The following is a 22,501-nucleotide window of genomic DNA, read 5'->3' as shown; positions in this document are numbered from 1 at the left end:
AACTCCCTTCCAAAGCCTCCATCTTATGCTGTGTCGGTCAGCCTCTGTTGAAGCCTCAAATACAAGGGAGCGCAAGTTGCAACGTAGAGCAAAGAAAGAAAAATTTCTTGAATTACTATGGCCAGTGCCAGGACTCGATGATGGCTCGTGTTAGTTCTGTAGATTATTTGTTTTCAATTGCTCCTGCTTGGACTGCTTGGAAGGGCTCGCCAAAATTTGAATCCAACTTAAAACTAACCCAACATGTACTATAGGTTCTATCCAGCACATCGCATTACAAGTGGGGAAAAATGTAAAATGTGTATGAAAGGGCCCTGGCCAAATGGCAGTTTTATTTTTTATTTTTTATCTGAACCTTAATTACGTGCCCGCATGGGCGACTAAATATCATAAGATTGCAAAGATGGCCAAAAAGCCCATGGTGTACCGGCAGGATATAAATAACATAATATCGACAAACATAACATGAACAACAACCAAAGGGTTTTTTGGTTCTTCTAGCCCTTTGTATGGCGGCGGCAACCCTGGTTCTCAACTCAATTCAGCTCGTTCGCTGGCCTGGATGTTTGTGTTGGTTGGTAATCAAGGCTACTATCTATCGTTTTGCCAACGCAAGGCACTTCCTGATCTCGTGGGAGAGGACTGGGAATATCACGGCCCACCTCGTTGAAGGTAGTTTTCCCCCTTGACCTAACGGACGGATAGCAGTAGTTGGTCATACAGCGTCCTAAATCCCGCAGAAACCGGGATACAAATAACATTTATCACCTGAGGCTTGGTAGCCTACGCGCATGCATTCAACTTCGTCCCATCCATAAACAACGAGATAGCGGTGTATTAGTTGGATAGGTCGACATTACTGTCGGTTATCGGTAGGGTATCCAATCTGGCCAGCTTTCGGTTCCTTGGATATTCCTCAGTTGTCAAAGGAAAGGAGGGGAATAACGTAGAAATGAAAAGAAAACCTATAGTAGGATTTCCCGTATGGCTACTGGGAATATATAGGAAAAATAAAAAGGCGCCTGTGGGCTTACTCCGCTGAGCCGAATGATGAGTAGGAAAATATCCGAAAGCAGTGATATTGAGCCTCCCTTGTCCGGATGGCCTGTGCAAGCCGAAACCAGATGATCCCTGGTGAATATTCGCCAAAGGGAAAATCGCTTCTATCGTTTTACAAAAAAGCGGGCAATTTGCAAGCGTAGTGTCCTGTTTTCTTTTACTTGTGAAACCCGCTTCGAAAAGGAAGGAGAGGGTTTGTCCGTAGGACTAGGCTGCGGCAGTAGAAGCAGGAGTAGCCCATAAAGTAAAATATTTCCTGTGAGGTTGGATATAGGCGCATATACCAGGCCTTTTTGAGGAATAAAGTATGATGCCGTGCCAAACTCGGAATGAGCACAAAATAGTAGGATCAGCAAAAAGAAAATAGCACCACAACTAACTGACGTGAGGATAAAAATAGGCCTTAAAACATTGCCCGAACGCAATCCCGTTTCTGGTACAAAAAAGCCTCCCGCTGTTGCCTACGCAAACGGGGAAAAATATGCACATTCGGGGGAGTAAAAACTTCCTTTCCCGGGTGCAAGGATTAAATAGCCAGGTTTCACACGGGACACAAAGTTATAATCCAAAAAGAAAATTTGGATACAGCAAGACTGTCCCAAACGCAAAACAATCCCACTTGTTTTATATATATAGATATATAGATATATTAAATATAGGTCCAAAAGGCCCTTGGCCTGAAAAAGGAAAAAGAGTGAAGTGAAGTTTTATTGACGGGTATGGGTTATCATGTGAGAAAAGGGAATAAAATGCCAAGAAGAGACATATCATAGGGCGGAATTGTGTTCACCATCGACGGCTAGGGATAAATTAGCTTAAATTGAAGACAGTTGTTACGTTGAAAATTGCCATACCTGTAGGCCTCAGCGACGTGAGGTTGCCGTCGCTTTAGTTTTGGAGTGATGTCATCTTCCTGGCGTCTGGGTTCTTCAGGTCTTGTGGGCGACTCATCATGCCTGCTCCTCTTGCGGCCAGTATCTTCGCCACCAACTTGACCATGGCGGCTATGCTGATCGAATGGCTTCATCTGTTGAATTTCAGCGTGGTCCTTGGAGCGTTGATGCTCCTGCGGATTATTAGTGTGGTCGGGGCCGGTGTTGCCGTCCATTCCAAATTGGCTATCACGGTTCTTGCTGTTACGGACCCCAGAATCACCCTGGTTTGATGGGTGTCCACGGTTATTAGGTCCTTTCTTGGTCTTTGGTTTATTTGTCCCTTTAAAGTGTTGCGGCTTTGGCTTTCGTCGATCCTGGGAATTAAAGTGGCTACCACGGCCTCCTCGACGATCAAAAGGAGCATTACGCCTGCCTTCTTGCTGGGAGGCTTTGCGGTTTGGAACCTCCATCTGCTTCGTCCGATCTCTCGGGGTTCTTTGATTCCCACGTCGTTTGTCATTCGACCGCCCCCTACCAGGGTTTATTCTTAACGTTTCAATTAGAAGTCAACCCAAGGAGAAAGAACAATCCATGTGCACAGCTACTAAAAATGAGCCAAAACTTACGAATTTGTTTGTCTGGAGCTCTCATGATCATGAGAGTCGTGGTGGCCGTAGTACGTCCTCGGACTAGGGGAGGCTGGATGGTCTGCCACCTCCGGAGAAGCTTCCCTCAATGACTCCCTGTCATCCGCTGGGTATGATCTCGGAGAAGACATACCGTCTCCATGGTCTGCCTGTGAAGTGTGAGATGGGGTGCGAGACCACTCGCCGGAGTGGCTCCTATTCGTAGCTCGTTCGTGGCTCTCTTCATTAGAATTAACAATGGAAACTTCTCTCTCCTGGTATTCATTTGCCTCTTTGTCATCATCGGATTCATCTGCCTCATTATATCCGTTATCTTCGTTAGTATCACTGGCTTCCTCAACGACAGGAGGCGGCTCGACGCGATGGGTCTTAAATATCAGTTTGCGACGGGCGATGAGCTCGTCTAGTGGTATAAGTTCACATTCCATCGAAATCTCCAGGAAAATAGGATCTGACATCACAAAGGGCCAATCTTCGGTGTTCCTAATGTTGGAAACAAACTCTTCAGGTCCCTTGTCTAAGATGTATTTCGAAACAGACATGCCAGGTGGCAGGGATGTGAATGGCGGAAGCATTCCCACATCATCACGTTCATCAAAGGTTGAAGGAAGTGGGCGGGCAACTTGGACGGCTGGCCTCCAGACTATAATAAACCTTTAGCAAAGATCATTTAGAAGCGACCAAAGAAATATCGTTCGTTTTTAAAACGCACCAATTTCTACTTGATTTGCACCGCTGTCTGGGATGTCAAGGGACTGCAATTCCTCCATCCAAGGTTCGATTGGAGCTGCTATTGCGGACACGTTGTCTAAACGACGCCACTTTTTTCTTGATTGGCGATTGCTCCCGGCCTGTGGTAGAATCTGTTGACGATGATCGAAGGATTTTCGATGATATTCAGCCTTTCCATACTGAGGTGAATAATGAGGCGGGAAATGGCCTTGATGGGGTGGCATAGAAGTAGATGGACTTGCAAACTGTGATCCATAGCCGCCCATGGGAGTGGGTAATCCGTACGATTGGGGTGAATTATAATGCGGGGGTGGGTGTTCCTGGGACCAGGGACCAGCCGAATGAGGGTGCACAGATATGGGTGTTGGGGGGCCATATGGTGAAGTTGACATTGGTGCGGGCTGGTATCCCGAATGCGCCACGGGAGGATGAGTATAGCCCCTTTGGGGGGGCCGATGCGAGTGGTTGTAATGCGGGTCGCCTGCATTTGAGGAGATGTGAGAACCTGTGGTTTTCTGTCTTTTGGGCGGGCGACCAGGCCTCATACTACCACTGGAGAAAGCTCCGTTAGCCTTGGATGGCATTATATATATGGACCACCTCGAACTTACGCGGGAAATTCGCGCCGAGGTTCTGGGCATTGCTGGGCCCAATGCTCCAGGGAGCCACAATTAAAACAGGATTGGGCTTGCGAGTTTTTGGGTGGGCCATCGGTGCTACCAGCATATGGGTGGTGCTGGCGATTTTTCCCCCTTCGAGGGTGCTTTTGGCCCCGTTGTTTGTGATTGAGGGCAGGAACTGGTTGAGCGTGGAAAGGCTGCCCGCCATCGCCGGGCATGGCAGACGAGGCCATTTTGGCTTAATTGACAGGCAAAGGGACAACCCAAGCCAGTTTTCAACGAGCACGAGATACAAATGCAGAAAACAATCAAAGCCCAGACCTAGAGTCTTCTCCCATTGCAAGTATCAGAGATAGATAAACGGACCCTGCAAACTGAGGGAAGGAGACAACAATGTGGCCACAAGATCACCGAAAGCGCCGAAGCAAAACAAAACTGTCCAGAAAATGTCTGGAAAAATTAACAATGATAAGAACAAACGGGCAATATCCAAAAATAAAATAAAAATACGACTGGCGATTCCCAATTCCTAGAGAACAGGTGCGAGACAAGGAAATTGGGCAAAAGGGGAGGTCTGCCAGTGACGAACTCCTTGGGTCCGGCGTTCCGGAAGTTAAGGGATTAACCAAAAACCTAAAGGAAGTCAATATATAAATACATAGAAGATAAAGATAGGCCAGTGCCCCGGTCTCAGCAAGGCGATGAGGTTGATGAGACGTTGAAAGAACCGACGTCGTCGTCGTTGCACAGAAAGACAGTTGGAAGTTGGAGATGGTAAATATGTCACGTGACTACTCGGGCTGCGGCTGCCAAGAATTGCCCGGATTGGAATGGCGGAAGCTTGGCAGCTTGGCAGCGCTATGTTTATCGGGGTTCGGAGGAGTTTCTAAGAATAATCATCCTTGCGGACGATACCGAACTAAATAATATATGCCGTGGTATGCTGAGATTTCGTGGGTGATGCCGCCGATGTATATACCTATTCACCGAATTTTTTTAAACAGTTATTCGCAAAAGCATTCGGCGAGGCATCCATGGGAATCTACCATTCAAAGTCCCCGCTGGTCTCCAGAAATACCGTTGTAAATGGAAACGGAAAACAACGAGCTTATATAATCACAGAGCTTAGTCATCATCCAACTGACTTGCACCGCCGCACCGGCGGACGCTCGAGTTACGATAAACAAGTCAAGACGGAGTTTGACAACAGCGCTAATCTCAACCAACGGGTTGCGGATTATTCTTAGCCAGACACCCAGCTGCATTTGCCGTCCATATGGCATAGTGCATATCGAACAACCTTCGATCCCCTGCGCGTTGTCTTCTTGCCTCGCAGATGCTGCGCTCCGCCGTTTCCTGGACCATCATGAAAGCTGAATCGCCCGGCTATCTGACCTCCCTCCTCCTCTCCTGAACCTTTGTCTGCTTTCTTTTCTTTTCAGATACCCCACTGTCACTCGTTTCTTTCGATATATACAAAGATACCCGAGATCCGATAACTTCTGTTTGGTGTTCTCTTCTTTTCTTTTTTCTTTTTTCTTTTTTCTTTTTTTTTTTTTTCGGTTCCGCTCTCGGATAGCAGCAATGCCAGGTCTACCATGTAGGTTCCAAATCTCAAGTGGTTAGAAGTCTAAGAAATTCGCGCATGTTTTGAGAACAAAGCGAAAAAAGAATAATGACGGAAACTAATGAATGAATCCTCTTTCGTCTAAACAATTTAGCCAGCATCGATCTGGATGAGTGCATTGAACGACTATACCGGAAGGAATTATTAGCAGATTCCGTCATCGAGGCAATATGCGCCAAGGCGAAAGAACTGCTCATGAAGGAGAGCAATGTCGTTCACATCGCAGCCCCCGTTACCGTCGTCGGAGACATCCACGGCCAATTCTACGATATGATTGAGATCTTCAAAATCGGCGGCTTCTGTCCGAATACAAATTACCTATTTCTCGGTATGGGACCTCTTCTTCTGCTCCTGAGCTCGCTGCGTGGATAATCTATTTCTTCTATCCCTATGAAGTTCTAACGCCTTGTCATCGCCGTTGCAGGCGACTACGTCGACCGCGGCCTCTTCAGCGTCGAAACAATCTCCCTCCTCGTCTGCCTCAAACTCCGCTACCCAGCCCGTGTCCACCTAATCCGCGGCAACCACGAGTCCCGCGGCGTCACCCAGTCCTACGGCTTCTACACCGAATGCGCCCGCAAATACGGCAACGCAAACGTCTGGCACTACTTCACAGACATGTTCGACTTCCTCACCCTCAGCGTCGTCATCAACGATCAGATCTTCTGCGTGCACGGCGGCCTGTCCCCGTCCATCCACTCGATCGACCAGATCAAAATCATCGACCGGTTCCGCGAGATTCCGCACGAGGGCCCCATGGCGGATCTGGTCTGGTCCGATCCCGATACGGAGCGGGATGAGTTTTCCCTCTCGCCTCGGGGTGCGGGATATACCTTTGGCGCGCAGGTGGTGAAGAAGTTCCTCGAGGTGAATAATATGAATCACATCCTCCGTGCACATCAGCTGTGTCAGGAAGGGTATCAGGTTCTCTACGATGATCGGTTAAGCACTGTGTGGAGTGCGCCGAATTATTGCTACCGATGTGGGAACCTGGCGAGTGTGCTTGAGGTCAGCGATACTGGGGAGCGGTATTTTAATATCTTCGATGCAGCACCTGAGAATAACGATGTACGTGGGGAGCAGCAGGCGCAGCAGCAGGGTAAGGATGGACATAATCCTGTAATTGAATATTTTCTATGATACCCTTTGGGTGTATTTTCCTTTTTTTTTCGTCATGTTTTATTTCATTGATTTTTTTTTTCCCCTTTCGTTCTTCTTATCCCTCCACTTCTCTTATAAAATAAATCTTCCGAGCTATTTTTTAAGCATAAGTTGGGCGTTTTGGTTTTGTAACTGATATAGAAAGAGATGGATGGGCTGCGAAAAGAGGGAGTCACAGGCAGGAAAGCAAGAGAGGAGAAAGTTATCACCACCTCTAATATGGCATTCATGCAGAACGGGCACGGATTTATGTTTATATTAACTTACGTCCTGCCCTGGGAACCACCAGAGCAGAAACGGGGAACAAAAAAAGAAAAAAACCAAAACCAAAATAGTATAAAAAGGAAATTCGTTCTGAGCATTAGAGCAAAAAGAGAAGAAGGAAAAAGGAACAACACAAGGAAGAGCAAATTGGGAACGGAGAAAAAAAATGCAGATTCGAATTTTGTTTTGTTCGGGGGGATTCTTGTCAATCTATCTACCAATCCTTGGCGATGTTGAAAGACCACTCGAACTTGAGATGGGTGGTGTCATCGTCGTCTACGAATCTCGAGAGTGCGGTATAATGTCCTCGAGCAACAAAGTTGCTCGGAGCCTCTTCGGGATGGACTGCGAAAAACGAACGAAACAAGGGGTGTCAGACAGACAGACGGTTCGTTTACTCGAGAGGGGGTGGGGTATGGTGCACAACTTGACTCACAAGGCCAGTTCTGGGAAAATAAAGGAACTGGCTTAGGGGCCACGAATCATAAAGAAGAAACTTACATTTCTTTTCATACAGCGGTTTATCGGTGGTGTTTGGTGGGTAGCTCCCCTGGTACACCAGACACAAGGAAAGAAGAAGAGATATATCAGCAGCCATTCCGGCATCAACGGTATCCGATAAAGGAACAAGGGGGATAGAGAGATATATATATAAGGAAGAAGAAAAACTCACCAGCATCTCCTCATCCTTACTAATCCGTACCCCCCTCCGCTTCACAACCTGAATATACTTCAACCCGCTAAGCACCTCATGCTGCACGACGAACGTGGCTTTCATCCGGAAGCGGCAACCTTCTTTTATGGTGAAGGGTTTGTCCTTGAGCTTATCAACGGAGCCCTCGGCGGAGAGATCGATGGTGATGTCGTCGCGGCCCTCGACTTCGAGCGCGAGGGATTTGATGATGCATTTGCGGGGGTCGTTGGGGTCGGATATCGAGGTACCTGTACCCAGGCCTAGAGACGCTTTCCAGCGGTTGAGGGATTCGTCGTTTGCGTCTGTTTTGTGGATTCATCCAAGCAAGGGAGTGGGAGGTGTGATGTTAGCGATATTGGAATCCCTTTTGCTTTTGCTTTTTTTTCTTTTTCCGTCTTATTCTGTGGGCTGCGGCTGGGGGGAAATGTATTTATGTTTCCCAACTCTGCCATGTTCAAGCTGGGACATGTAATATAGTATGCTTTGCATATAAATAAATCTCAGAAAGCGCGGTGGGATAGAAGGAAAAAAAGGCTGAACATCATTTTCGCTGCAAGAAGGACGAGAGCAAGTTGAAAAGACAGCAGGTGCATAACAAAACATGCCCCGTTTATATCAATTACTTTTCCTCTACCTCCATCCAAAACAAAACAACATATCCACAAACTTTTGCATGATAATGATAGCAAATGCTTGCAAAACAAATGGACCGAGGTGTATATAAATTAATGAACAAGCATATCAGATACATTACATACCTAGCTGCTGGTACTCCTCGAGAGTCTTCTTCTCACCAACCTTGAAGCCGGCAGTTTTGCTTGCTGCCAAATCATCATCGTGTTCGTTGGACATTTTCGTTCGACTGCTTGTGTTTATTTTCGAGGTGCGGGGGGGAGTTTTGGTGAGCGGGGTTGATGAGTGTCTGTGCGTATGGATTGCGTCTCTGGTGTGGAGGAACTTTGGGATATTGGTATCTTGAGCCAGAAGTATGAGGAGAACTGGAGAAGAGAAGAGACAGGGAAAGAAAGAGAGGAAGAGAGAAGAGGAAGAGGAAATGGAGAAAGAGAAGAGAAGAAGAGAGAGGAGAGAGACGAGACAGAGCTGGCGGCGGATGGATGAGGCTAACAGTTGGACGTTTGTTTTGGTGGGGGTAAGTTAACTAACTAGTTACGCTGGGAGCGAACTGAACTGATGAAAGGCGGTGGAGCCATACGTATTTCCTTTTCAGCTGTCACCCAGAGATAGTAAGTAAGTAGCTCTCATTGAAGATTCTGGTCCGCTCACATCCCCTCATAGTAGATGAAGTATTTTTATGCTGCTCAATCGGGCGGGGTTCCTCACCCCAGAAATAACATTATTTTTGGTGTAACTACTTGATAGACATCCATTTCTGAAACAGATGCTGCATGGTCCAGACCAGCCTCTTATGGCCTGTCTGCCATCCTGCCACCCAGCCAAATAGCCAAATAGCTAAATAGTTCGTTCATCGGATTCATAACATGTTCCAAATTACATGTACATGTACATACATACCACTGCCACGGAGTTCTGACTTGACAAGGAAAAAAAAAAAAAAAACCCCGCAAATCATTCTGCACACATGATCTCCGTGCTCCCTCCGAGTCCCTCGTCCCCGCCAGCCCTCCCTTCCCCCCGCCCCCGCCGTGATGTTCCATAATCGTAAGTACAGAGTAATATGGAGCTGAGATCATAGCGTCAGGGATAGCCGCCTGCCCGCCCGCATGCATGGATGCATTCATGCACATCAAATGGTGACGTGGAGCAAAGAGGGAGAAGCGATCAACCGGGCCCGTTTGGAATTTTTGATTGCTAGATAACGGGTCCGGGGAAATCGACTTGGCTCTTTTTCTGCACTGCTGCTGGGGGGGAGGGGGGGAGGGGAGGGAGGGGAGATATTGTATGAGTATAAGAGGATCTGGCTGTTTTCCCCGCCTGGCTTCTCTCCTTGACAACGAGGCAGCTAGATTTAATGTTGATTCTCAATGCGTTTTAGGGTTCTGGAAATAAAGTATTCTTTCTATATTTGCGATGAAGGGTCGGTTACCTGAAGGATACTGATATTCCGAAGCTTGTGAAGGTTGTGCTGTTTATTTAGGGCAGTAACATCTTCCGAAACCAGTACAAATGCTTTGGTCCTTACCTTTCTCATTCTATAAAATGAGTGTTGTTCCGAATCGGTATATTTCCCCCCCCCTGGCGTTGCAAGCTGTATTTTCGCCCAGGACTGGACGGGCTGGGCCGAAGCCAGCGTCCTGGGTTAGGGTTAGCCTGCTTAAGTGGAGGAGGAGTTCAAGGGGACAGGAACGGATTTGGCTTTTTAGAGTTACCTAAAATATAAGTTAATTATCTTGTTGAGAGGAAATGATAAACAACGAGGATAGAGCTCTATGATTTCATGGGGTGGGTGGACTGCCTACAATCCCGACCAATTTATTATTATATTGCTCCAAAGGAACTGAAGAATTCCATGGGATATTTAGAATCACTAGAAAAATTAAAGCACCACCGCACTCATCAGCGGGAGAGAATATAGCATGGTCTGTACAACAGACAACGATCGATGACCTCATCCACGGATGTCTCTCCAGGTTTGGAGGCGCAAGCTAGTTAAGTTACATAAGCAAGCTCCAGGTCAGGTCACGGGGTCCTCTCCCCAACTGCTCCCGGTGCTGCAACCTCTTCTTAGTCTAAACCCCCCCAGCCATCCCTTTTTCTTGTTCGTTTTCTTTTTTTTCTTTTTTTTTTTTTTCTTGGGTTCCTGACCAAGGCCGTTATTCCATTCAATCCCGCGTACTCCGTATTCCCGCTGTCAATTGCGTTGTGATTATCGTCGCCAGCAGCCAGACAACCGCGCCCAACCCCCCCCCGTCGCCTCGTTGGGTTGTGTTGGTCTGATCTTGACCTGATTAATCGAGGAAAGCGAGAGACAGACAGACAGAGAGACAGAACGCGCTGCAACGTGGCACCCGTCGTCTCTCGGCCTGGCGCATCACCGACCCAACTCCGCCAACACCGCCACGCCAACTCCTCTCTCGTCTCTATCTCAACAACCATCGCCCCTTGTCTTGCATCCCATCTCTTCTCGCGCCTCTTGACTTAAAAGCAACATTCTATTAATCTATAATCTTCTTCTCTCCTCCACACTGCCCGGCCGCCAGTCACCATGCGCTCCCTTCCAAAGAGAATCAACCCTCTCATCCTGCCAGAAGTTTCACCACCATGTAAGTCCTCGACATTTATCTGTAACCATGCCCAATGCCCTCCCAAATCCTCATTCAATTTGCACCTTGTCTTGTCGAAACCTACTTCCTTGTTCCATTGGCGCAAACGCGACCTTAATTATCCCATCCGCTTCCCCCACCCAGCCCCTGATCCCTACCACTCCAACGCTCTTCGCTAATGTGCCTTTTGCGCTCTCTTGCTTTGTTTTCGCGATATTAGATGAAGATCTTCTATCGCGCCGTCGACTGGGTAAGACAAATCTATCAGTCAAACCCGGCCAGATAGGTACATCTAGCGCGACCAAGCCCGAGAACCTGGGAATGTTCGAGTATGCACACTTGAGAGCGCCGTTGCCCAAGGATCTAAAGGGCTCGGAAATCTTCTCTTCCCAAGCGCCACAGCAAAATCCAGAGGCTTATTTTCTGATGGTGAGCCTGGCCATTCTTGCTTTCTTAATCCTCTTATTTATTCATGTCGATCCCCCCGGATTTTCTCTTGCATGCGCGCGCGCAATTCGCAAATAATGGAAAAGCAGACCACTAACTCTTTGGCGATTTTTCTTCTTTTTGGTGATAGCGACGAAGCAAGGATGGTTATGTTAGCGCCACGGGCATGTTCAAAATTGCATTCCCCTGGGCGAAGCACTCTGATGAGAAAACTGAACGGGAGTACTTGAAGAGTAGAACAGAGACCAGTGAAGATGAGGTCGCTGGGAATGTGTGGATCTCTCCTGATCTAGGTATGCACCATGGAGACATTCCAACCCCCTCCGTTCAACAAGTTTTCCAAGGTTCTAGTGTCAGCTGACCATATCCCTGCAATCTAGCACTCGAAATCGCAAAGGACTACGGCATGTTTGACTGGGTTCGAGCTCTTCTGGATCCAACGGAAATCGTACAGAACGGAACGAGCCCGGAGAAACACATCTCCCCTCCACCAAAATTCGAGCTGCCACCAATTGATTCCTCTGCATTTGCGCCACCCCAGCCCATCGCCCGCAGAACCCGCAGATCCGTGTCTCCCTCGAAAATGGCTTCGCCAAAGAAGAGTACTGCTGGTCGCAAACTTCGACAAACCCGTGCGCAAAAGGAGGCTGCCAGCGCCGCAAGCTCAACCGCTGCCAATGCCTCCCTCCAAAGCACCTTGGATGCCGCCGCGTCGACGGTGTCAACGACATCGTCAGCCTCCGAGGATAAATTACAGCAGACAAACGGCGCTGAAGAACCCACTTCCAGAGTCCACGGGGAGGAGGAAGAAGACCAAGAGTCAAAATACGAGATACCAGTCAAGAAATCCAAAGATCGCGCCCATCATATTGTTAACAAATCCGTCAAAGCGATGGAAGCTACAGTTGAATATGCAGTCGGAGGTAAAGAAGACCGCGTGGAAACTCGACGTGTGGATTTTGCGCCCCGTATCCTCCCAGAGGTAAATCCGGCGGAAGATTCGGAACGGATGCTCGCTGAGGCGAAGAAGATGGTGGCTGACGCTGCGAACCTTGAGAACAATAAGAATGGGGAGGAAGAGGAGGAGCAAAAAGCTGAGCCCTCATCGTCACCGTCGTCACCTTCGAAGAAACGGGGTATGGCTATTCGGAAGCGGAAGGCCGAGGAAGAAGCTTCCTCTGCAGAAGAGGAGGGTGCAGAAGACTCGAGTGATGCTGCTGCGGCTTCGGAACAGGATGCTACACCTGCTCAGCCAGCTAAGCGGGCCAGACTACTAGAAGATAAACTACGGCGGGAGAGAGTGCGGAATCGCGCACTTGTTGGGGTTACAGCTACATTGGCACTCGCGTAAGTTCTCCCACCTTTTACACTCTCTTCACTCTAACACGCTACCAATAAAGCCAAAAACAATGAACACTTCTTTTCTAACCCAGAGTGTGATGTTTTCTTGACAGTGCGGCAATACCATACTTCTTCTAATATATTGTAAATAACTTTTCCTTTGTTATGTTTTCTTTTTACGTTACTTGTTTTGGTTTCCTTCCCTGTTGAAGCAAGGAGAAGGAAAAGAGAAGTGGGTAAGATATACCACTTCTTACGTTCACACTGCATACATATATACATCCGACCGTTCGCTCTCCCCCACCCGCCACAGCACGCCACAGCCGGCTCTCCTACCAAGGCGGCAGGCCACATTTCATTCTTTCGTCTTTTTTTGAAACCTAATATCCCCATTCCCATTCCCAATCCCCTTGTTATATTACTGAGAAAATAGCGTAGCCTTTGCTCCTTTTCTTATCTCTTGGTATTATCAATCCCCACAACCACACCCACACCCGCTTCCACACCACCGCTCCCACCCCCTCCCCGTTGCGCTTACCATCTCCTTCATCCACACCTCCCCAAATTTCTCTGTTACACCATTCCGCCCCGTTCCTATTATAAAATTATTAAATTTGGCTACTGTTTACCAATTAACCCAAGAAATTATTTTTGCTTCTTTTTTTTTTTTTTTTTTTTTTTTTTTTTTTTTTTTTTAATCCCAATCATTTCGTTTGTTTTTTTAAAGGATAAGGTCTATTATTGAAATCCTTTTATCCTTTTCAAATTCAGGTTTATTCTTCTTTTTATATCTTTCGATTCTTCTCTTTTTAGGTACTATTTTATTTTACAACATATATTTCTCTTCTTCTACTTTTGCGGCATCATCCCGTCCAATCTGGCTTTGTTTGGCTTTCTCTAGGCGCTATCAAATTTTTGTTGTCTTCCCATCACTGAACACTAAAAACTGCCACACATTCATTACCACGTCATTATTACATCCCAACTTCAAGTTCAACTTTTGTCCCATTCTGCTCATGCCAAAATTCCAGTTGATAATTTTCCCCAGATATATACAACCCACTCCTTTCCTTTCTATAAAAAAAAGATGGTGTAAAAAATTGGTTTTTGTGAGTCTGTTTGGAACCTCGTGGCTTTCCCCCCCCCCTGTTTTTACCCCGTATCATACTTTGGACCCGATTTTGCGTCCTGCACAATCACTTCGACTACCAGGCTTTTTGCGTCCTGAGTGGAAAAAATTGGGATACTGAACTTCTTTGAGAATAACCCTTCTCTCTCTTTTCTCTCGTTTACATCATGGATGGTGGACGGGGGCCTTTGCTCGCCTTCATTTTTATCTGTCCAGAACTGAGAATTGATTGGATTGATTGAATGCGCATGATTAGGCATGGCAATGGCAATGGCAATGGCATGGCTATCCCATCCCCCCATATGCGCAGGATCTAAGCTTTGAATATTATTGTGCTGTGTGTACGGAAGTAAATCTATAAGCTTCTTAGACTTTTGCCGGGTTCATCTTTGGCTGGTTGGATCGTACGGAGTATATGGGCGGGAAAGGGGTTACGGTCTTCTTGTAAATTGTTGGTTAGCTCATAGGTGTGTGCTGCTGTCAGCAATTCTCAGTTGCTCACTTTTGCTCCTGCGTTTCGCTTTTTCGTAAGTATTGGGCTGGTTAGAGGTTGTAACAGGTGTACTTTGGTATGTATGCAGAGCGCGCGGACCAGATTAGATTGATAAGATAGGTTATCCAGCTGTTGGACGAACCAAACAGGGCAAACATGACAAACACCGGCAGATATCTCAGATAAATATGTAGTTTCGAGAGCTTTGGGGGTTTTTTTTTTTTTCCCTTTCCACGAAGCAATCAATCCCCTTAAAAGGTAGCCCCACCTATTTTTGTCTCTACCCGCATAGCCCATCCCGTATTAACAAATGTCCCTCCCCCGGCCTGGAGCTCACGCAAACTCCCCCCCGGAGGTCGCAGCGCCCCCTGCTCCCCCAGTCCAGCATAGTCTACCGAGGGGGATCGGAGTGGAGATTTAAAGTTCGCATTTGGGCGAACAGTGAGGGTAAAAGTACGTAACTTAATTCCACAGAGCATCCTAATTATTTTATTTTCATATCTTCAAAAACCCTGACAAGAACGCCCCCCCCCCAAAAAAAAAAAACCACATTTAGCTCCTAGCAGGCACCGCAGAACTCTTCGGCACCGAACTGGCAGCCTCCCAAACATATACCTTCTCCGGAACAAAAGCCGCAATCTACACATGGCACGGCTGCACGCTGGAAGTGAGCGCGGGCGACCCCATCGCCATTGGCGGGTTGGGCAGCGCACCCCCGCCGCCCGGCACCGGTAGCGGGGGCTGCCAGGTCGAATACGTGGCGGAGGAGACGCCCATGGCCGAGTATGTCAACATCCACGGCGCGCTGGAGACGATGCGCGCCCGAGGCGAAGGCTAGCGGCCGCGAAGGCCGCCGCTACTCATCCTGGGACCGGAGGATGCGGGCAAGACGAGCTCACGAAGATACTGACGGGCTACGCGACGAAGCGGGAGCGGCAGCCTGTTGTGGTCAACCTGGACCCGTCGGAGGGCATGCTGAGTGTCCCCGGTAGCTTGACGGCGACGGCGTTTCGATCTATGGTGGATGTGGAGGAAGGGTGGGGGAGTAGCCCCATGTCTGGCCCCAGTCCTATACCGGTGAAACTGCCGCTGGTGTATTTTTATGGGTTGCCGAGTCCGTTGGATGCGGAGGGGCAGGTGTATAAGCCCATTGTGTCGAGGTTGGCGTTGGCGGTTGCCGGGCGGTTGGCGGAGGATAGGGATGCGGGGGAGGCGGGGATTGTTATTGATACGCCTGGGGTTCTTAGCCAGGGGGGGAAGGGGGAGGATGTTATTCACCATATCGTTACTGAGTTTTCGAGTACGAGAAGTCCCGGCCTATTTTTCAACGTGTGGGGAATATATATATATATATATATATATACTAACAGATTGCAAATAGTCACAACAATCCTCGTACTAGGCTCTGAACGCCTCTACAGCTCCATGGTAAAACATTACGACAACAAACCCATCTCAACATCCACATCCACCACCTCCGCCGCTGCGGGAACAGCCACCCCGTCCACCCTCGATCGTATATCCGTCGTCAAAGTGACAAAATCCGGCGGCAGCGTTGACCGCGATGCCTCCTTCATGAAGTGCGTCCGCGACTCGCAAATCCGCTCTTACTTCTTCGGCAACCCCATCCCTTCCACCGCCTCTTCCGCCCTCTCCCTCTCTGCGACCTCCTCAGGAACAACAATCACCCTCTCCCCGCACGCGCAACAGCTCGACTTCGACGCTCTCTCCATATACACCATCACCGCCACGCTCGAGGACGATGACGACTACGACCCTTCCACCTTCGGTATGAATGACTCCTTCCTACCCGGCGGCATCAACGACCGCGACGACGATGAGAATCTACAAACACAGCAACAGCAACAGCAGCAACAACAACAACACCAGTACCAGGAAATCACAGACCACACAACAACCACCTCCCCCTTCCTCTCCTCCCCCACCACCGCCACCACCACCACCACATCAACGACAGCGACATCACCATTCACTCACCCGTCCTCCATCCCTCTAAAAAAGCTGCCCCCCTCCACAACCTCCCCCGTCCCACTAGCGCTAGAAAACACCTTGCTAGCAGTAACACACGCAGCCCCCAACGCCCCGCTCCATGAGATCCGCGACGCGAGCGTCATGGGCTTTGTTTATGTGGCCGGCGTAGATGAGAAGAAGGCGAAGATTAGAGTGCTGGCGCCCGTTGGGGGGAGGGTGCCTAGTCGAGCTATGATATGGGGGAAGAGGTGGCCGGGGGAGTTGGTGGGGTTGGTTGGGTGATTTGGGGAGGGGGGTTTGGGTGAAGCGTGGGTTAAGGAAGTGGAGTGGAGATTTTAGCCATAGATACATAATGAATAAATGACAGTGGAGCTAGCTCTTCCTACCTCCCTGGTTACTCCCTCTACCGTTGCTAGACAGTAGATAATAGCATGCAAGTATTTAAGTACTAATGAACTTTCAAGCAGATACTCCGTAGTCCGTATATTTGGGTGGGGTGGAGGCGGGAGAAGACAAACTATGTTTCCTTCTTTTCCATTATTTAACTATTATTTTCTTCCTTTCTTTCTAAGTCAATAGATCGTGTCATCCTACGGATATCATGTCTTTTACTTATGAGTGGTGCTATTGATTCAGCAGCAACCTACTATGTCCTCTGCTACATATGCGTTACATATTTGAATAACGACTAAGACCGATGCTATCTCAGGACTGAATCCCATGGAGCGCAAGAATTCTACATAAACAATTTCAGGCACAGTAATTGAACATTGCAGTAATTTATACATTTCTTCTTCTTCTTCTTCTTCTCCTGTTGTACTATAATATACAGAATTCTTGGTCAACCGGCTCAGAAGGTCCTAGACAGATAGATAGAGAGGTAGTAGGGGGACTGATGAAAGGCCAAGAATCGATGAGGATAACATATAATATGCTGGGACGAATACAAATTGATAATGGATGCCGTGGTTACTTTGGCGTCAATATCAATATGGGGAAAACGCACAAAAAAAATAAAAAAAATAAAAAAGGGAGGCATCGAACGAATGGTTGATGTAGATGTACAGCGGGGGAAAAGTGCGATGAATGAACGGGAGTAGTTCACAATGTACAGGGTGAGGAAATGCGGGAATGACTGAGGCAAGGATGATACAGGTGTTGATGGGGGAAAAAAGAAAAAGGAAAAAAGGAAAAAAAGGAAAAAAGCCCGGGCATCAGGAAATGTAGAAGAGGCATGAAATGACAAAACTTGAAAATGCCAGATGATAAATGAAGAACAGAGCGGCAGAGCGGCAGAGCGCGCGTGATGTATGAAACAGAGGTGCATATGGGGGAACGAAGGAAACAGTGGAAGCTATCCATCCAAAACCAAAGACGTCATAAGGAAAAGGAACAGAAACGAAAAAGCAATAGAGAAATCCAGATATCGAAGGAGAAAAGAAAAGTTATTCACTCCTCCTCCAATCTTCTGCATTCCACCTCAACTCTGCGTCCCTATCGTAACCCCTAGCCACATCATGTAGTAGCGCCTTCTTCCGTTCTCGGAACGTGATCTCCGCCTCATGCCTGCGCAGCGCAGCTGTGGCTAAGTATTTGAAGTCCCCATCCTGTACGGCCTCGCGGAACACGGTCCTCATACGCGGGCTGTACAGCTGACATGTATATTGCTGATCCCGGGGTCCGGGGACCATCTGCGGCGTTCGTGAAACCATCTTGCCAATGCCCGTGTGGGATCGATCGTAGACAACGTCATCATAGCAGTCCTCGCAGATGGTAAACTCGGGCAGGTTGGGGATATAATGCCATGGCCCTGCAGAAAAGTGGTCGCGGGGACAGTCGCGGATGCTGCTCTTGCGTCGAGCGTACCTGACAAATTCGCGCATGTCCAGTTGGCCGCGCGGAGCGGAGTAACTGCGCGTTGCGGCTTCGTCTAGCAGATCGAGGTAGCGGACGAAGCGGGGGCTGTCGATGCGGAGGTCGCAAATGCGCTCTTGGACGAGTGGGCCGGAGCGGAATGCGTCGCGGAGTGAGGGCATGAGGATTTGCAGGTTACGGAAGCAGGCGGAGCACGCGCTGAAGTCGGTGATGTTGCGGCCTGTTTCGGGGTCCGCAAGGCGGTACCAAGACTGCACTGAGGGGTTACGGCCGCTGCATGGACGGCTTCCCGGTGGGGGAAGGGTAATGCGCTGGAGCAGCTCGAGGTGGTTGAGTTTCAGCTTCATTGTTTGGACCCAGGCGAGCCGTGCCCATGGTTGGCTAAGGGAGCAGCGGACTTTCGCATTGCGGTCTCTGGGAAGGCTGGGGATGAAAAGATGCCGGAACCGGGAGGCGCCAATCTGGCTCATGCAACAAGGGCAGATGTCCAAGTGTGTCATGCCCTTGATGGTGTACCAGTCCTGATGGCCAGCCATGGGAATGGATCGAGGGCAAGGGGCAAGGGCAACGACAGGGGGAGCGGCCGCGGGGGCTTGATGACGGCGCACTACTACGACCTGCGAGGGAACTGTTGAGCTTCGTGATCTGGACAGAAGATGCGATGGAGTCATGGCTGGAACGCTGTTGCGTTTTGACTGCTTGTCGCCACCCCTTCTAATAATCACCTCGTAACCTGAGGGCAACAAAGGCGGGGATAAGAAAGGCCCTCTTCGTCGGACCGGGGAGGAGTTCGTGGAAGCTCGAGAGTCATTATTCGTGGTTGGCAGTGCTATCTTGGTTTTATCCAAGGCAGCGCGAGCGATTGGGCTGAGGCGGGGAACCCGAAGGCTAAGGGGTATGTCGTCTTGGAGATTGAGATGGGCTTCTTGAGGTCAGTTTTTAGTGGTGAGGTGACAGGGAGATCCGGAATCAGAAGTTCTGCTGCGTGGTCCACCGTAGTTGCAGTTGATTTTGAGTGGCTGAGGATGGGCAAGATATGTGTAATCCTGTCTATAAGTTATGAAAGTGGGATCGTAGTTATCCATTGGCGTTTCATCTTCATAATATAGACTTGAACGGCGGGAAGTATGGATTTCTTCTGAATGACCAAGGGAAGGCTCAAACTCATGCTTCAAGGCAGGTTCGGTGTCATGTTGTGGCAGTCTCCCATCGGGAGAGTCGTCGGGAAGCTGAAAGTTCACCTTCTTTTTCTTAACCGGTAAGGTGTTTTGGGGGGTTTCTGGGCCGTCTGAGCCACGGTGGGATGGACGTATTTCATCATCACTGCAACATTCTGCTCGCCTGACGGGTGCGTTGTGGAGACCAAGCTTTTCGTCTCCCTCAGAGAAATGTCTGCTTAGGCCGGGCTTTTCTTGGAGTGAGTCTTGCGGGTGGCTGACTGGCCATCCATGAGGCTCAGGAACCTCCGGAATTCCAGAAAACCCATTGGGGTTGGACGCTTCATGGAGGAAGTAAGACGGAGCAGTGGCATTCGACCCCTGCTGTGTATCTGAAGCAGAACCATTGCTGGGAGGAGACTGAGCAGTTGTAAGGCCAATATTTCCGTTGGATGATTTGCTTCCGGCGTTTGGATTGATGGGGCTTCCACATGCGTCCGGGGGTGTTGAGCATGGAGTGACGATGTTGGACGGGAGTATAAGGGGATACTGATCTACAGTTCCCTTCGGAATCATTGTATCATTATTCAACATTGTGTCTAAGACAGACAAGTCTAGGAGTTCGCGGGATAGGGATTCGCATTCATCCTCAACGCTGGGTGAGGGAGGCCAGCGTCGGCCTAGGGAAACCGTGGAGGACATTATAGTTATATATCTTTGCAGAAAAGATGAAGAAAAGAAAGCAAGATTAGGTAGATGATATATAAGAAATAAAGATTATATATCAAATGTAATAATTGTCAGGGTGCATCCATTAATGGCGATGGTAAAATCCAAGGGGCTGGTTTGTTTCCTATAACTGGGCCTTCAGATCAGACAATGTCCATGGGAAATCCGGTGGCTCACGTAACTCACACGCAAAGGTAACAGCAACACAAAAAGAAAATTCACGACAGGATTTAAATATCCAGATGGTGGTAAGGTCCGAGCAGAAAGGGAATTTCGGAATATCCAGCATGGAGAACCAACCGTGGAATAGGGATAATGGCTATATCGAGGCAGGTTTAAGGATGAAGGGCATTTAGTGTCAAAGCTGCTTGTATCACATCTGATATTCCAGAAGCCGTACCGGGGATGGCCATATATAAGATTTATAGATCCAGAAATACTGATCCTGACCATGACAGTCGGGCATTGCTTAGAAGAGGAAAACAAGAAAAAAAGAAAAAGAAAAAGAGAAAAAAATCTAAATTTGATACCGACTCTCGTTGGGCTTCAATAATGTTGATGGATCCGACCCTGTTATTTCTTCCCCTGGCCAGTAGAATACCGTAAAGGCTGCATAAGAGGCGGGCGGAGAGATGGGCAATGAATGTAGCGCATCACCAAGGACCGGACCCAGTAGGGGGCAACCATCCCTAGACAGATGATAGTCTCCGCACGTTCCAGTAGAATAAACGGGCGTTTCCCCAGACTCCATTCCCAAAGCGGCTGCGGAAAGGAGGCGAGCAACAGGCTTGCTGAATGGCATCGCCAAGTGCGTAGAATCGATACGATAGGGCCCCTGATCATGGCCTTGTTTCGAATCGCCTCTATCGTGCAGCAGAGATGACATCGTTGTGCTTACCATTAGGGTGTTTGACAGGTAATCACCAGCCGGGCGTCGCGTTGGAGAGTCCAGCGAAACAGCAGCGAAACAGCAGGATACGCTGCGCTGCGTAGTTACATGATTCCTGTAGTTGTCATTTGTGACTGGTCTGGGTGCTGTCGATTTGAGCGAATGAACGCAGTCAGTGCCTGGGAAAACCTTTTTTCCACGTTGAATATGTAACTATGGCAAGCAATCAACTATCAACTGGGTTTGAGGCATCGCCTCCTCGCCCACGATAGAGAATACGACTGGGCGGGTCCGAGGCGGCGTGCAGGACCTGTGCTGCAACAAAACATCATATTATTATTTAGCAAACGACAAGCTGCCGCCGTCAGTCCCTGGAATTGCCGTAGCGCTGAATGGTTGGACGCCCGGGCGAGGCGGTGTCTGAGAAGCTCGATGCTGGTGATGGTCACACACACCCGGATGCCCCCTGTAGTTAAATATTTATTGTTGTATTATTATTATTATTGTGCGGTGAATAATAATGGGGCAAAGGCATGCAATATTAATGCAGAATGCAGGGTTTGGTGAAGCTCCAGTCGAGTTTTAGGGCGTTGATTGCGGCCTGACCTGATATTGTAAATATTTATGATATTTAATTAATTGATTAACATCTCGATTGTCCCGCTGAAATATTTAGTTAAATAAATAGTTTAACTACAGATTGATGAAAATTGTGAAGGAAAAAAGCTGAATAAATAGCCGCGCTACAGCCTACAGAACAGGGCAAGTTCTTGGGGCTCAATTGCAAGTATTTATCAATTCGCCAGATATTATTTAATAGTGAGGTAAATTCATATCATTAATATATCGACGTCTATAATAAAAATATTTAGCTGGGAAATCATCGGGCTGCCACCATCCCTCTCTTCTGCTCAGCCATCCCAATCACATAAATAAATACAGTGACAATCTCCAAGCAACCAAGCAAACAACACTCCCCCCCCGCCCGCCATCCCGTGCCGCGGGCATGGAAGTCGTGTTTCGGTTCGTAGGTACGTGATAAATGTCCGAATGCCTGTGTCACTCACTCACAACTAACGACGTTCTCTGCAAGGGCTTTTTGTGTCAACTTCGCTTTATCTCCTGCAAAAGGTGGATTGGGTAGCAAACAACGGTCCAACGTTGCCCGACCGGCGGGGTCACCAATGAGATCTCCCCTATTATTGACATGAATTGCGGGCTTGCATTGACGCCTTACAGAGATACCTTACAGCCTGGCGCACAGAAAAAGGAAAAGAGATAAGAAAAGAAAATGAAAGCTGAACGGCACATGGGAATTGCGCTTGTGTTCCATGGCCTCACGCTCTTCCAACTACGTATATTGGCATTTTATATGGATTTTATATGGACAACATATTCACCGCCGTTAACTAACTTACACGATCAGAAGTCAATCTACACGGAATAACGAGAAATCTCAAGTACGACAATCAAACTTCCTGTCCTAGACCTACATGTCAACATGTCGCAACTTTGCCAAATTCTGTTT

General features: G+C 48.3%; 6 protein-coding genes across 6 annotated transcripts; 3 read left to right on the top strand and 3 right to left on the bottom strand.

Annotated features, from left to right (window-relative positions):
• Positions 1–128: 128 nt before the first annotated feature.
• Positions 129–4,980, bottom strand: BDBG_01043 (uncharacterized protein). The gene is made up of 5 exons (XM_031720164.1): positions 3,925–4,980; positions 3,294–3,865; positions 2,561–3,224; positions 1,914–2,480; positions 129–1,858 (listed from the first exon to the last, which is right to left on the bottom strand). The coding sequence occupies exons 1-5, from the start codon at positions 4,164–4,166 to the stop codon at positions 1,846–1,848; spliced, it is 2,058 nt and encodes a 685-aa protein (XP_031576210.1). The 5' UTR covers positions 4,167–4,980; the 3' UTR covers positions 129–1,845.
• A 401-nt stretch (positions 4,981–5,381) lies between these two features.
• BDBG_01042 (serine/threonine-protein phosphatase) lies at positions 5,382–8,789 on the top strand. The gene is made up of 3 exons (XM_002628088.2): positions 5,382–5,533; positions 5,655–5,888; positions 5,985–8,789. Exons 1-3 carry the CDS (start codon positions 5,518–5,520, stop codon positions 6,698–6,700), a joined length of 966 nt encoding a protein of 321 aa, XP_002628134.1. The 5' UTR covers positions 5,382–5,517; the 3' UTR covers positions 6,701–8,789.
• Positions 6,580–10,869, bottom strand: BDBG_01041 (rho-gdp dissociation inhibitor). The gene is made up of 5 exons (XM_002628087.2): positions 10,118–10,869; positions 8,438–10,027; positions 7,659–7,981; positions 7,487–7,535; positions 6,580–7,330 (listed from the first exon to the last, which is right to left on the bottom strand). The coding sequence occupies exons 2-5, from the start codon at positions 8,529–8,531 to the stop codon at positions 7,200–7,202; spliced, it is 597 nt and encodes a 198-aa protein (XP_002628133.1). The 5' UTR covers positions 8,532–10,027; positions 10,118–10,869; the 3' UTR covers positions 6,580–7,199.
• BDBG_01040 (APSES transcription factor) lies at positions 10,093–14,492 on the top strand. Its single transcript, XM_002628086.2, has 5 exons — positions 10,093–10,921; positions 11,142–11,350; positions 11,499–11,661; positions 11,749–12,715; positions 12,823–14,492. Exons 1-5 carry the CDS (start codon positions 10,864–10,866, stop codon positions 12,845–12,847), a joined length of 1,422 nt encoding a protein of 473 aa, XP_002628132.2. The 5' UTR covers positions 10,093–10,863; the 3' UTR covers positions 12,848–14,492.
• Positions 14,493–14,497: 5 nt separating this feature from the next.
• BDBG_01039 (mRNA cleavage factor complex II protein Clp1) lies at positions 14,498–17,110 on the top strand. Its single transcript, XM_031720163.1, has 3 exons — positions 14,498–14,784; positions 14,888–15,631; positions 15,713–17,110. The coding sequence occupies exons 2-3, from the start codon at positions 15,304–15,306 to the stop codon at positions 16,603–16,605; spliced, it is 1,221 nt and encodes a 406-aa protein (XP_031576209.1). The 5' UTR covers positions 14,498–14,784; positions 14,888–15,303; the 3' UTR covers positions 16,606–17,110.
• Positions 17,111–17,768: 658 nt separating this feature from the next.
• Positions 17,769–20,985, bottom strand: BDBG_16263 (uncharacterized protein; the record flags this gene model as incomplete). Its single annotated transcript, XM_031724254.1, has 3 exons — positions 17,769–19,120; positions 19,193–20,035; positions 20,619–20,985. The coding sequence occupies 3 exons, from the start codon at positions 20,983–20,985 to the stop codon at positions 17,769–17,771; spliced, it is 2,562 nt and encodes an 853-aa protein (XP_031576208.1).
• Positions 20,986–22,501: the final 1,516 nt, after the last annotated feature.

Source organism: Blastomyces gilchristii (genome assembly GCF_000003855.2).
Source record: "Blastomyces gilchristii SLH14081 genomic scaffold supercont1.2, whole genome shotgun sequence".
Classification (NCBI taxonomy): domain Eukaryota; kingdom Fungi; phylum Ascomycota; class Eurotiomycetes; order Onygenales; family Ajellomycetaceae; genus Blastomyces; species Blastomyces gilchristii.
The sequence above is the reverse complement of the archived record's forward strand: the minus strand, read 5'-3'. Positions and strand labels throughout refer to the sequence as shown.

Coding starts and splice junctions, on each gene's coding strand:
- BDBG_01043 (XM_031720164.1), bottom strand. CDS start 4,166: ATGGCCTCGTCTGCCATGCCCGGCGATGGCGGGCAGCCTTTCCACGCT. Junction 3,866..3,924: donor CCTCGGCGCGAATTTCCCGC/GTAAGTTCGAGG, acceptor AGCTTTCTCCAG/TGGTAGTATGAGGCCTGGTC. Junction 2,481..2,560: donor AGCTCCAGACAAACAAATTC/GTAAGTTTTGGC, acceptor TGAAACGTTAAG/AATAAACCCTGGTAGGGGGC.
- BDBG_01041 (XM_002628087.2), bottom strand. CDS start 8,531: ATGTCCAACGAACACGATGATGATTTGGCAGCAAGCAAAACTGCCGGC. Junction 7,536..7,658: donor GTAAGGATGAGGAGATGCTG/GTGAGTTTTTCT, acceptor CTGGTGTACCAG/GGGAGCTACCCACCAAACAC. Junction 7,331..7,486: donor ACCGCTGTATGAAAAGAAAT/GTAAGTTTCTTC, acceptor CGTTTTTCGCAG/TCCATCCCGAAGAGGCTCCG.
- BDBG_01039 (XM_031720163.1), top strand. CDS start 15,304: ATGCTGAGTGTCCCCGGTAGCTTGACGGCGACGGCGTTTCGATCTATG. Junction 15,632..15,712: donor TATCGTTACTGAGTTTTCGA/GTACGAGAAGTC, acceptor GATTGCAAATAG/TCACAACAATCCTCGTACTA.
- BDBG_01042 (XM_002628088.2), top strand. Junction 5,889..5,984: donor TACAAATTACCTATTTCTCG/GTATGGGACCTC, acceptor TCGCCGTTGCAG/GCGACTACGTCGACCGCGGC.
- BDBG_01040 (XM_002628086.2), top strand. CDS start 10,864: ATGCGCTCCCTTCCAAAGAGAATCAACCCTCTCATCCTGCCAGAAGTT. Junction 10,922..11,141: donor GCCAGAAGTTTCACCACCAT/GTAAGTCCTCGA, acceptor TCGCGATATTAG/ATGAAGATCTTCTATCGCGC. Junction 12,716..12,822: donor ACAGCTACATTGGCACTCGC/GTAAGTTCTCCC, acceptor TTTTCTTGACAG/TGCGGCAATACCATACTTCT.